This window comes from Bactrocera neohumeralis, unplaced genomic scaffold (genome assembly GCF_024586455.1).
Source record: "Bactrocera neohumeralis isolate Rockhampton unplaced genomic scaffold, APGP_CSIRO_Bneo_wtdbg2-racon-allhic-juicebox.fasta_v2 ctg697, whole genome shotgun sequence".
Taxonomy (NCBI): Eukaryota; Metazoa; Arthropoda; class Insecta; order Diptera; family Tephritidae; genus Bactrocera; species Bactrocera neohumeralis.
The window spans coordinates 63,999-77,744 of NW_026093784.1; the positions used below are offsets into that span (position 1 = coordinate 63,999).

General features: G+C 33.3%; 4 protein-coding genes and 1 long non-coding RNA gene across 7 annotated transcripts; 3 read left to right on the forward strand and 2 right to left on the reverse strand.

The window, feature by feature from the left end:
- Positions 1–2,346, reverse strand: LOC126767477 (diacylglycerol kinase epsilon). Of its 2 annotated transcripts, none has more exons than XM_050484969.1 (7): positions 1,936–2,346; positions 1,177–1,857; positions 1,007–1,129; positions 742–948; positions 515–680; positions 295–446; positions 1–240 (listed from the first exon to the last, which is right to left on the reverse strand). In XM_050484969.1, exons 1-7 carry the CDS (start codon positions 2,101–2,103, stop codon positions 124–126), a joined length of 1,614 nt encoding a protein of 537 aa, XP_050340926.1. In that variant the 5' UTR covers positions 2,104–2,346; the 3' UTR covers positions 1–123. The 2 variants fall into 2 exon arrangements, with proteins under 2 accessions (XP_050340926.1, XP_050340927.1); XM_050484970.1 differs by having other exon boundaries at positions 1,007–1,120; positions 1,936–2,343.
- A 785-nt stretch (positions 2,347–3,131) lies between these two features.
- LOC126767476 (uncharacterized) lies at positions 3,132–5,838 on the forward strand. Its single transcript, XM_050484968.1, has 3 exons — positions 3,132–3,278; positions 3,340–4,268; positions 4,324–5,838. The coding sequence occupies exons 1-3, from the start codon at positions 3,182–3,184 to the stop codon at positions 5,734–5,736; spliced, it is 2,439 nt and encodes an 812-aa protein (XP_050340925.1). The 5' UTR covers positions 3,132–3,181; the 3' UTR covers positions 5,737–5,838.
- A 1,163-nt stretch (positions 5,839–7,001) lies between these two features.
- Positions 7,002–8,707, forward strand: LOC126767479 (zinc carboxypeptidase-like). Its single transcript, XM_050484973.1, has 2 exons — positions 7,002–7,534; positions 7,616–8,707. The coding sequence occupies exons 1-2, from the start codon at positions 7,133–7,135 to the stop codon at positions 8,606–8,608; spliced, it is 1,395 nt and encodes a 464-aa protein (XP_050340930.1). The 5' UTR covers positions 7,002–7,132; the 3' UTR covers positions 8,609–8,707.
- Positions 8,708–9,234: 527 nt separating this feature from the next.
- LOC126767478 (methyltransferase-like protein 25B) lies at positions 9,235–11,943 on the reverse strand. 2 transcript variants are annotated; one of them, XM_050484971.1, is made up of 5 exons: positions 11,006–11,943; positions 10,687–10,941; positions 9,796–10,616; positions 9,505–9,695; positions 9,235–9,451 (listed from the first exon to the last, which is right to left on the reverse strand). In XM_050484971.1, the coding sequence occupies exons 1-5, from the start codon at positions 11,162–11,164 to the stop codon at positions 9,369–9,371; spliced, it is 1,509 nt and encodes a 502-aa protein (XP_050340928.1). In that variant the 5' UTR covers positions 11,165–11,943; the 3' UTR covers positions 9,235–9,368. The 2 variants fall into 2 exon arrangements, with proteins under 2 accessions (XP_050340928.1, XP_050340929.1); XM_050484972.1 differs by having other exon boundaries at positions 10,687–10,899; positions 11,006–11,941.
- A 278-nt stretch (positions 11,944–12,221) lies between these two features.
- LOC126767482 (uncharacterized) lies at positions 12,222–13,132 on the forward strand. The gene is made up of 2 exons (XR_007669103.1): positions 12,222–12,564; positions 12,858–13,132. It is a non-coding gene; the product is annotated as an uncharacterized LOC126767482 (long non-coding RNA).
- Positions 13,133–13,746: the final 614 nt, after the last annotated feature.

Consider the following 13,746-nt stretch of genomic DNA (forward strand, 5'->3'; position numbering starts at 1 on the left):
TTTCAACTGTTATTATTAGTTAGTTTTGTTATTAAACCATGTATAGAATAAATAAAAATGTACATATACATACATACACAAGTAATTAGACTTTATGTACATTTTAATATTTAAACAGATGCACTAGCTCTCAAGCTTCAACATGCGAACCTGACTGCGACATTGTAAACGTATATCGGCAGGAGGCTGCATCCATGGTTCTCCATCCGATTGCATAGGGCAGGTAGATTTTATAACAATCTAAAGAGTTAATTGTAAATTATTTCATGTACTTCGATTAAATAGTAATCCTACCCGTATTTGCTTCGCTTGACCAATGCGCACTGGTTTACTAATGCCACACTGCAATTGTGCCATATGAAAGGACGAAACAAGGCCAAAAACCTCTAACATGCCATCCGAAATTGAGTTTTCTATCTTATATTTGGCATCTGAATTGCTAAGTTCTGATTAACAGTTGATATTAAAAACTAAATAAAAACATTTACGCCTATAATATATTTTTTAAACCCACCGCATAATTTACAACCAGCTCCCCATGAATCAATATTAAGGAATATAATTGATTGCAATTCTGGTAACTCTACAATATGACCATCCAGGTATAGATCTAGTTTTTGTTCAATCCTTTCGCAATCCCGTTGAACAATTTGTTGTGTGCCAAAGCCAAAATATATTAACTAACAAAAATAGTAGAAAATCTATTTTTTTTCTTGGTTATAGCAAGTGTGTTTTGATTACCTTATTAAAAATTCGACTACTTAACAAGTAAAATCGAGATTCTCGAGTTTTGTGAAAATTATAAGTGACCAATGCATCTACTCCAATACTATAGTAATTATAGACATGAATCGTTTTAATAGGATGTCTCTGGATTGGTAAACGATAATGCAGTTTTTCTATTTGCAAATCGAAGCGATCCAAATTTACTGAGCGAGCACTTTTTATCTAAATATTAAATAAATCAGTAACTTGAAATATCAAAAAATCCAGCTAAAATACTTACGTTTCTGAGTATTGTAATAGGGTCCAAAGTATTAGGCGGGTGCGAACCCCAACCCATTACCCGTGAAAGGTCATTTCCTGTCCCCAACGGCATAATTGCAACTGAGGGCACCGGCTTCAATTTCTTAATTATAACAAAATGTATATTAGGTATGACTTTATATATATTACCTTTATATTTAGCGCGAATATAGTATTTAACACCCATCCTACTGTCCCATCTCCACCAGCAACTAAGATTCTACAGGGACGCGGACTGGCTTTTGCAGCCCATTGCATGGCATCTTGTGGTCCCCGACCACCCAACTCCATTACTTGAAGTGGATGCAAATAACCGCGAAGCAATGCTACCACATGTGACCCGGTACTGCTCCCAGATTTTGTATTGGCAATAACAATTAAAGGTTCCCAACCTTCAATGTTAGGTGGTTTAATACCAGCCAAATGCAATCGCACACTTTCACGAGTTCGTGCCGCAATAATACAATACGGTGGAAATATCATGTCCTGAAATTCCCCCAAATCGCATTCAGTTCTTGTATCAATACTTTTGTAGCAGTTATTATGGTAGCAGCGTTGGCACCAAGCGCACCGCCAGCCAAAGAGGCCCGCTGTTGCATGGTAATCGATTTCGACATCACATAATGAACAAACAACCCCAACTGGCAAGTTACCACGAATCCATAAATGACGCATAACCTTTTCATGACGGAGCCATTTATCTTTACATTTAAAATTAATATCAATTTTTTTAGAACAGGCATGGGCTGAATGGGTACAAATACCACAGCAGTCGCAAAAGAGACCTTCTGAATGAGTCAATAGAATTTCACAAGCGTTGCAGTAACATGCCTATGTAATAAAATGTTAATATAAATTTCTATTTACGTATGTATGTACGTCTATAAAAAAATAAATATATGTTCCAACCTTGTCTAGTATTTTGATAGACTTCCAGCTATGTTTAGTTTTTCCAGGTATACATATAACATCCTCCAGCAATAAATTGCGGCAAAAAGCGAATAACGCGCATAATGCTAATAGAGATCCAATTAATGCCTTGGAGCTCAATTCAAAGCTGGCGAGTTCTATATTCATTGTGTTATACTTCAGTACAGCCTGTATTCAATCTATACATTAGCTGAAAATTATTTATATTATTTGCTCCGCATTGCAATGTATCCAAAAAATATTGGCCATTAAAATAAAGTTAATATCTCGTATTCATTTTGATGAATTTTTCAATAGATATGCACTGCAGTATTATTAAACCTTGATATTCAGCAAATCAAATAAAAATCGATAATTGAATATAATATTTATTAATAAAAATGAAAACAAAACACCTCTTCTTCTTTTTTTGGACATTTGTTCACGGTTGATATGTTTGCGATTACATGAGGCAACTTTAGTTGCTAATTCTCGGGCGATTCTCTTTTGCTGTCGCCCATTACCTTCACACGAGCAACTTGCAACTCATTCTCTTTCACTTTACTTTAACCCATTGTCTACTCTTTACTTTAACCCATTGTCGCTTCTTTTTCCTTATAGGTATTTGGGCCACTCTATCACATATATTAATCAGCTCTGTCAATTAAGAAATACATTTTATTTATTAAAACAAAGATATATCACCCTTTTTACTATCGTCTAAATCAATTTGTATTGCTTCCTCCATACATTTCACAATATCTTTAATTAATTCGATTTTTTCGTCATACTCCATTTTCTAAAATATTTATATTATATTATGTATATTTGTATACATATTTGCAAATTACTTACCAAAAGATGAAATTAAATTTTTTAAATATATTCAAAATATTAATTTCAAAAAAATATACGCAAATACAACTATGTACTACGAAAGAAAGAACACGAATGCCGAAAAACGTCGCAGCGAACTGCTACGAATAAGAACACACCCCCCCTTGCCTCGCCCCCTCGCCTATAAACCAAGAGTTGCCGCAACAAAAGTTGCCTCGTGTGATAAGGCTCTATTACAGCTGATTCTTCTAAATGTCAAAATAATCATACCGCTTTTCAAATTCTCAAGTAAAGTGTCAAAAGATCTCTCAACATACAAATTTTTGATTCCACGTGTTGTTCCTTACTACGATTAGAGAATTCACGTTGGGCTGCTAGAAACAAATAAATTTTCATTAATAATAATACAATGGGACGGAAAGCAGAATTTAGTGAAAAGCCAAAAAAAGGGCCTGGTCGAAAGTCCCGCAAGCAAAAGCCGCCAACTTTCCCGAAAAAATCTTTTGGTAAAGGAGTTATATCAATCCAAAATATATACAGCTTTGAATATACAATTTCATCTTACAGCGCCTTCAAATGACATGGATGATAAAAAACTATCCCATCGCCAAAGGCAACGACTGGTTAAGCGTGATCAGAAAAAAGAAATCCAAAAGGTAAAGAAACAGAAGCTTAATAAACAACAAAGGAAATTAAGCGAGGGTGCCGATGTAATCGACGAAGCAGAATTACAAAATAAATATAACACTGATAAGCCACAAGCTTTGGCAGGAATCCAGCAGCATTTGAAATTTCAAAAACAAAAGATTGTGGGATTTACTGACGATAATAAAGAGTGGCTGAAACCGAAGCAGTTAAAAAAGCTAAAGAAATTACAGTCTAGTGATGACCAAGACCAAGAAATGTCTGAAGCTGAGAAAAGTGAAGAAGACTTACTAGAAGAACAAACCGAAAGTGAAGAAGAAGAAAATGGCGAAGACGATGCTTGTAAAGAAACTTTTAAAATGGAAAAGCTAGATGACATATCAGATTATGACGATGAAAATGCCAATTCAGATGACGACTTTGAGTTATCTGATGAAGAGGATACTGATTCTACCAATAGCAAATCCAAAGACGATGAAGTTGACGATAGTCTATTACCGATTGAACGGGAAAATAAGAGATTAAAGAAACGCGAAGCTATGGAAGCTGAAATGGCTACCAAGGAAATGCAAATGTCGATTGATCGTCAAGAAGTTTTCAAATTTCCAGAGGAAGATGAAGATAACCAAAAGGAAATTACACTTCAGGAAATACAACAACGTATTAAGGATATTACGCTTGTTTTATCTGATTTCAAAAGATATCGCCAAGAAGGTCGGTCTCGGCAAGAATATTTAGATCTGTTACGACACGATCTCTGTATCTACTACAGCTATAATGATTTTCTAATGGGTAAATTAATGGACATGTTCCCGTTAACGGAACTTATGGAATATTTAGAAACCTCTGAAGTGAGTTATTATACTATTTACTTTGTGGTTTTAAATCTAAAAAATTTTTAATTAGGTTGCCCGCCCATTAACCATTCGTACAAATTCATTAAAAACACGTCGAAGAGATTTGGCTGCAGCATTAATAAACCGCGGCGTCAACTTAGATCCCTTGGGCAAATGGACTAAAGTCGGTTTAGTTGTTTATAATTCACAAGTTCCACTTGGTGCTACTCCCGAATACTTGGCTGGCCATTATATGATTCAGGGAGCATCCTCAATGCTACCAGTCATGGCTTTAGCACCTCAAGAGAATGAACGTATTTTAGATATGTGTTCTGCACCAGGCGGCAAAGGGTCGCACATTGCTTCGATTATGAAAAACACAGGCGTTCTTTTTGCGAATGATGCCAATCGGGAGCGGATAAAAGCAGTAGTAGCAAATTTTCATCGCCTTGGCGTTATTAACGCTATTGTCAGCTGTGAAGATGGTTGTAAATTTCGTAATTTAATATCTGGATTTGATCGTATTCTCTTAGATGCTCCATGCACAGGCACAGGTGTTGTGGCTAAAGATCCAAGTGTCAAATCGACAAAGAATGAGATAGATGTACAGCGTTGTTATAATCTTCAGCGGAAGTTGTTGTTAACTGCCATTGATTGTGTAGATGCCAAATCTAAAACGGGTGGATACATTGTGTATTCAACATGTTCGGTATTGCCTGAAGAGAATGAATGGGTTATAGACTATGCCCTCAGAAAACGAAATGTTAAGCTTGTTCCAACTGGTTTAGATTTTGGCGTTGAAGGCTTTACAAAGTATCGCCAATACCGCTTTCATCCCAGTTTAAATTTAACTCGCCGGTATTATCCGCACATACATAATATGGATGGTTTTTATGTAGCAAAACTGAAGAAATTCTCAAACACCATTCCGATGACTAAGGAACAGCAAGAAGCGGATGAAAAAGTTTTGGACGACGCGATAGCGAATGTTACAACAATGGAAAATGTTAATTCCAACAATAATGAAGAACTGGAATATAAAGAGAAGCGGCCACGGAAACTACTCGGAAAACAAGCAGGAAAGCCAAACCTTTCGGAAGTGGAATTAGACATAAAGAAGAAGAAAATGGAACAGAATAGAAATAAATACATTGCTAATGTTTTTGAAAAACCATTAAAAGTTAACAAAAATGAAAAGGAAGAGAAACCAGTAAATCAAACAACAATTATTAAAAAACAAAACAACAAAAAAAAATTACATATGGTTGAATTAAATGGTAGTAAAAGCAATGAAAAACAAATCGAATTTGAAGCCAAAAATATACAACGAAATAACATTAATACAAAAAAACAGAAGGGAGATTTTCCTTCTTTACTGGAGGGAAAGCCAATTAAACGACAACATAAATTAAAACAGAAATCAAAAACGATTGGTTTACTGAAAAATTATAAATCTAAAACACACAAAACTAAAAAAAACTAGTTCAAATATTATGTCTATAACCCGCAAAAGGAAATACGTGTACTTTATACTGAAACAACTTAATACATATTTTTAAAAATTTAGTAATGCTAAAGATTTGAATACACTTTTTTTTCTTTATTGGCGTAGACACCGCTTATGCAGTTATAACCGAGTTTAAATACACTATAGTGTATACCTATCTGCACGGGGAACTATAGTGTATACCAATAGGTATTAAAAAATTGAGTTAAATTCATAAAATGACAAGTTGTTTGTAATAAGAAATTCTTTTAGTTGTTTTAATTCCTCCACTTTACTTTTGTTATGAAAAAATGGAATGTGAATTTCTAAATGATTTGCTTTTTGAAAATACGCAAAAATGTTTCATATGCACATATATAAATTGGCGCGACTTTAATAGTCTCATACTTTTTAATGGTTAATTTAATTCGCATTAAGTTATCGTGTTCTTGCCATAACGTGGTAAGTATGTAATTTAGTTGAAAAGACCTTGTTGTATCCGATTTTGATAGTTGCAGTTGGGGTTTAGTTCAGACATAGCTAAACAGCTAATAAAAAACTGAACGAAAGGTTTTCAAATCAATATTATTCATTAATCTAACGCATAGTAAAAAACATTGTTAATAATATAGGCGACTATTTTAAAAAAGTTCTTGATTGAAAATTCGTATCTTCACAATACGAATGTCAGCACTTTTATTTTGAATTGCGTCCATCTCTGGTGGGCGCGTGTTTTTTCAATAAGCAAAAGATGCACCTAAAAAGTTTAAAAATTTAATTAATAATAAAAATTAAATCTTACACGTTTGGCGCCAGGTTGGTCATTGAATTTTTTTTCAAGCGGAAAATCATGTTCTAAAGTTGCATTCCAAGAACGGCTATCAATACATACATATGTATGTAAATTTTCTGACTGTCCTCAGACATACAATCGTATGTACCATTGTATAAAACTATGTAGATTTGTATGTTCAGCTGAGCATAATAAAATTGAAGAGATTAATTGCAATTACTTTCACTACCGTGATAATATTTAACTTTTATTCGTAATACGAACCACATATTTTTATTAAATTATCATTTTTTAATCTATTTTCTTCTATGAGAAACATTTAAATTTCGCTTACTGTAAGATTTTTCATAAAACAATAAAGTAAATTAGTGATAAGATGAATACGGCATGAGTTTTGTGACAGATTTCCCAAAAAGATCACAGAACTGCTTACTGAGACATGTCATTTCTTTGTGTGCTGTCAAACTTAGCACAAATTAAATAACTGATAAAGCAAATGAATACATATAAATACTTATACATACATATGTATACAAAGCTAAAGTAAATAAAGAAATTGTGACATATATTTATATATGTTTATTATATTTGCGTTAAGAAATGATATATAAGCGTTGTTCATCGCAGCATTTGAGTATTAATGCCTTTTTACTGATCATTATGTTCTCAGCAATGCTAGCAAAAGATAGTGTCAACGCTGAAAAAAACAGCGAAAAATATGTTGGAAAAGCAAGAGAATACTCGGAACATTGTATAATGGATAATCTTTCACTTGTTCCTGAGGATATTGCTCGGTACGATCACTATCGGGTTTACAGTGTTGAATTGGATACAGATAAGCATGTGGATCTCTTTCAAAAGTTAGAACAACAAAGCGACAGCTTGACTTTTATGGGACACGCAAGGGAAGTAGGACAAAAGTTGACGGTTTTGGTGGCTGCACATAAAGTGGCCGATTTTGCAAATTTATTGCAAACTTTTAATGTCAAGCATCGCATATTGGTATGCATTCATAAGAAAATAATAATGCAGAGGCACACATACATATGTATTCGAAAATTTACGAATTTGTCTTTTTTTCAGACATTCAATTTCCAGGAGAAAATAGATCGCAACATGAAAGAAGTTTTGCCAGCAGACACACCTGGTTCTGCACTCGATTGGAAACATTTTTTTCATTTGCAAACTATTTATGCGTGGTTGGAATATATGGTGGCACAATATCCCACAGATCTAACAATAATAGATATGGGCAATAGTACAGAGGGTGTTCCTATTAAGGGTTTAAAGTTGTCAAGAAATAAGTCTAACAAAGCTATTTTTATAGAGAGTGGTATACATGCTCGCGAATGGATTGCTCCTGCGGCAGCTACATATCTTTTAAATGAGCTGCTTACTACTAAAGATGAGGCTGTTCGAAAGTTGGCAAACAATTATAACTGGATTGTATTCCCTTGCGTTAACCCAGATGGATATAAATATACGTTTGAACATGACCGAATGTGGCGAAAAAATCGTCAATTATTTGGCATATGCCGTGGTGTTGATTTGAATCGCAATTATCCAGATCACTGGAATACCACCGGAGCTAGTGGTGATCCATGCCGCTATGATTATTCCGGTCCCAATGCAGCAAGTGAAGCTGAAACTAAACGTTTGATGGACTTTCTTACGGCGCATGCGGAAAAGGAGCAAATCAGAACTTATATAGCCTTACATTCTTATTCACAAATGATAATGTTCCCATATGGCTATACCAAGGAGCATATAGCGAACTATGATGATTTACAAGAATTTGGACGAAATGCTGCCGGTCGTATCCGTGAACTTACCGGTCGTAATTATACAAGCGGAAGTTTGATTGAAACAATTTATCCATCTAGTGGAGGCAGTATGGATTGGGCGTACAGCAAAATAAAAATACCTATTGCCTACACTTTCGAATTGCGGGGGCCCCCAGATAGCTCGGATATGTTTATATTACCTGCAAATGAGATTGAGCCCACGTCTCAAGAGGCATTTGCTGCTATTAGAACAATAGTAGAAGGAGCTACCAAGAAGGGATACTATAAATAATGATGAGTTTTATCTGTGCATTTATGTATGTATATCTATAAAATTTTCAACCATTAAATAAATAACACTCTAAATACAGTTTACATAAACTTACTGAAATATGTTGGTATGTTTATTTGTTAATTATAATTATACGCTTATCTAACAAATCGGAACATTTCCGAAGTAACTATATCTGAAAAGTTAACGATTAACTAATTTAAAGACAGTTTATCTATAAATCGGCATCGCCAAATGTAAGTATCTGACAAAATTGGCTACTTCATTATCACAGCAAAACAAAGTGAAACTGTGGTTAAATTAAAAGAAATGCTTGATTGTCATGGTCCACACTGGGGGAAGAAACTTTTAAGGTTCTCTTCAAACATTTTTATAAGGTGATAGCTACATAAAAATATAAACAAGCTGAAAAAATGCTTTCTTGACCCTTGGCTTATTCTAAATATAAATTGACAATATTTACTTTTTAAATTTGTTCTCCCCTGAATAAAGTATACACGTCGGAAATTCTATAAAGTACGTTTATAAATGATCAATATGACGAGTTAAGTCTTAACTTACCGATCAAAGTGAATATATAGATCTCCATAAAAGATATTTTTTTCTTATTAAGTAAATAAATATAATTTAATTATAAATTGGCAGAATTTAATTTATCATTTATTACATGTATAAGGTTTAAGCTTTCTATATTTTCCAGCATGGCAATAACTTACTGTAGCGGAACTTGTATGGAAAATATTAAATAACATCAACAAGATTATTTGAGTTTGAAGGAACAAGTTATGTGATTCCGCGGGGATATGCGAGGATCAAAAGCTGCTTTAATATTTACTTGACACTCTGAAAGACAGTTAATTATATTTATATTAATTTTATTGTATTCTTATAATCACCATTTTCTTGAAGATATAAAGCCCGATCATAAAGTATTATACTCTCTATTAGCGGTGCAAACATAAGTCGGAGAGTGTAAAAAATAACAATTCGTTGCCAATGAAGTAAATCATTTTGAGTTGTTGTAGTTTGCAAATCAGAACGTGGTAAATTGGACGCCTCAACTCCTTGAGTCGCTTTGTAGAAATAACTGTAAACGATATTGAATTTTGGTTAGAAATATGTATGCATAATAAACTACGTATGATATATACAAACATACATACATAAATATATTAATTTATACATACTCTTCGAAGTCCATACCAGGAACATGCTTAACACTTCGTAGCCCACAATGTCTTAAATTGGGCCATTGGTTAATAATGATTCGCTCTGCCGCCGCTCGAAAAGAATGTACTTTTAAATATTCATAATCACCTCTAGCCAGACGATCGCAATATATTTCCATACCATGACAAGATATCTCAAGAGCTTCATAACTCAAAAACGAGAATTCCTGTTGTTTTAATAAGTATTGGCTAAGAGGGTATCCTTGTAGTTTAATATTAGATTGTGTTTCAGCCGTAGTTAATTTCATATAACAACAACTAGCAAAATTAAGAAAACGAGCCTGAGGAATATTTGTGAACATACGCATTAATATAACTGCTAAATCACCACAGGGATGTAAACCAATTATCCCAAACTTAAAATTTGTATTTGTCTTATGTTGTGATTCCGCAATTATATGAAGAAACTGATGTGGTTGCATGTCTGGTGTTATGCATAATGTTACATGTTTTGGTCGTTTAAAACACGGTAGATTCTCTGATGGTAAATGTTTTTGAAGAACACTTTCCAATTTTGTGTCAATACAGCGTGCTTGTAAATTAAGTTCTGAACGCATTTCTATACAAGAAACTCGTACACCGTAGCCATAACCAAGTAATCGTGCGAGATGCCCTAAGCCCGCGCCGAAATCCACAACAAAATCAACTGGCGATATTTGACAGCTGTATTCACAAATAGATGCCATTAACTGTATTTCATGGCGCTTCTTAGGTTTAACGCATTTATTAAATGCATGCCCAAGCTTTCTGTCGCTGAGAACAGGCCTCTGCGATACACTCTATTTTTTTTTTTTTTAAATCATTACTAAATGGTAAATTAAGTCTTGGGGAAAGTCAGGATATATTTACCAAATCGATTGAATTTGTAGATTGATTTCTTGGTATACTCAATTGTAATAATAAGTGACGTAAAGCTAATAATGACAATGGCCAAACAGCATGCTTCTGCTTGCTAAACTTGTTATAATTTAAAAGAGTAGCCAACTCTTCAGGATGTAACTGTTCCAAATGTAGCCGCCAACTTTCCGGCAACTTATTCCAATGATTATCAATGTAAAAATCCTGTAAATTAAAGTGCTTGAAAAAATAACTAAAACTCCTTTGCTAAGGATGACAGAAAAGGATTTAATAGATGTGCAATCATATTTTGATTTTAGAGTGTACATACCAATATATATGAATTTACAAGCCAATCATAAAGGCGTAGTATTTGCAAACAACTGCACAATTTAGAGCGCAGACTAACTAAGGATGTGCTTTCCATTAGGATGGATGTACCCAGAAATGATATTGTATTACCTATCGATGAACTCACGTGTATTTTCATACACACGAATAATATACCAGCAAAAGCAAATTATTTAGGCTGCGATTTAGAATAGCATCCTCCGATTTCGGGGTTAAAATGGGTATGTACGGATAGAGGATCAGATCCAGATCAAAAATGTATACACATATAGTTGCCGCTGACTTATGGTTTTTGAGATATTTGCATTTAAAGTTCAAAAAATCAACTATTTAAAATGCGTGTTTCTCCGATTTATAATGCATTTCACAGCTATATTTTATACTTTTATATCCACAAACACTTCACTAATTAGTTTCTAATCATTTATTTTATATTAAATAGTGCATAAGTAACTTTAATTCCATATCAAACTTTAGTTAAAATCCATTTTTTCATAAAATAAGAAAATGGTTGTAAACAACAAAAAATTAGTGTTACCATATTTTGTAATAGAATAAAAATAAGAAAAAAGAAAGAATATGGCGTCGTAACTAAATTCATTATCGTGTGATGAGTATTGTAAAATCTTTCCGAATTCTCATTATCTTGATAAATCCCGGTGTTGGATCGCCAACGCAGAAAGGAGTTGTTGAACGCAAAGGAACTGAGCACGCCCAGGTGTTGGTCCGACCGAAGGTTATTTTTTTGAAGCGCGGCCGAAGGCCCCCAATGCAGAAAGGAATTATATGCGGAAAACTAATGTGTTATATATTTCCTGTCATTGGGGTATTCTTTGTTTTCTTTATTTCTTTTGGTTCTTTTGTGAAATATGTAAGTAAGGTAACACTGATTATTAGTTAGAATGCAACCCTTTTTTTATTGTGTGTACTAAAATTATTGAACAAAAGTTCAATATTGAATAAAAGTTATTTTTACACTATATAATATAGTCATATACCATTACGTTATCTATGCCAATACTCCCACTACCAACAACATACACTTCTCTCTTCATTCTCTCTTTACCTGTCTTATTATTCATCTCTTATCTCTTTTTCTCTTTTCATAATTTCCATACTTGCTAATGGATCTTTCCTTAAACTAAATTCTCTCTTTCTCTTAAATAATAATAACAACAACAATAAACATTTGCACTCATTAGTTTTAGGCTCGCATACAATAGGGGTATTCGCTTGCTTTTGCAAGATTGCAGATGGCAAAAATGCTATACCGAAATATACAAGGGCACGAGAGCACCCATTGCAGAATCTAGTGATATATGAACGGCTGATTCGTTCAATTTATTGTGAATGACTATTATGCATGGCTATTGTGAATTGGAGCACCTTCTGCATAAATTGTTAACAAAAAAACTGTAACAAATCATTATAATTTAAATAGAAATTATAAAATCTATTTGTAACTAAAATAAAATAATTAGGGTAAAATTTAGAATAGCATCCCCGGATTTCGGGGATAAAATGGGTATCAGTGGAAAGGTGACGCTCTCCAGATCACGAAAATATATATATATAGTTGCCGCTGACTTATAGTTTTAAAGATATTTGCATTTATAGTTGAAGAATTGATAACTTTTACATTGGTAATTTGTATATTGTGAGTTACTTTTTCACTTATATTATGCACTTTTCACTTACTAACACTTCACTATAACGTTTCTGTATATTAATTTTTTTAATATTTGTTGTAAATAAAGCTTTATTTTAATTATTGGCTGGGATTTAGATTAGCATCCCCGGATTTCGGGGATAAAATGGATGTCACTGGAAAGGTGGCGTTCTCCAGATCACGAAAATATATACATTTAGTTGCCGCTGACTTATAGTTTTAAAGATATTTGCATTTAAAGTTGAAAAATTGACAACTTTTACATTGATAATTTGTGTATTGTGAGTAACTTTTTCACTTATATTGTGCACTTTTCACTTACTAACACTTCACTATAACGTTTCGGTATATTCATTTTTTTAATATTTGTTGTAAATAAAGCTTTATTTTAATTATTTTATTTTAGTTACAATTCTCTGCATTTGCACAATAAGAAAAGGGTTGCCATGGTTATTTTTTTGAAGCGCGGCGCGCGCGTTGCATTCTTAAAGCTTAGTACGCAGCTCTCAAGAAACGTAAAAACTTCATATAAAAAAACGCTTAAGAAACGGTCAAGATACTTTCCTGCGACAAACTTACTTGTGCTAGTACGCAGCTCTCAAGAAATCTAGTACCAATTTTTGATACTTTTTTTCAGTAAAATGTGAATATGGCAAACCTTGTTTTGCGAAGAAACATCAAATCAACAATTGTTTCTTAAGGGAAATTCAAAGTAATCGTCAAATTCATCCTAAATTAGTTGAAATCATTATTATGAAGTATATTCCATTTTGAAATGTTGTATAAAACCTACCAATCATCAACAACATTTCTTAAATCTCAATGAAAATATTTATGTTACCATATACATTAAAGTTTGTTTTCTTTGTTTATTCTCTCTTGCTCTTCTAATGTAGATCATTCACAATGCGTAACCAGCTGCCAAAATTACTTGAGAAATAATGTATTTTTTTTCTTGAGCAATTACTTGAGAGCTGCGTACCAACATCCAAAGATATCCCAGGAAAAAATACAATTAGCGGCGATGAACCCATGTTTTTCTTGGAAAACGA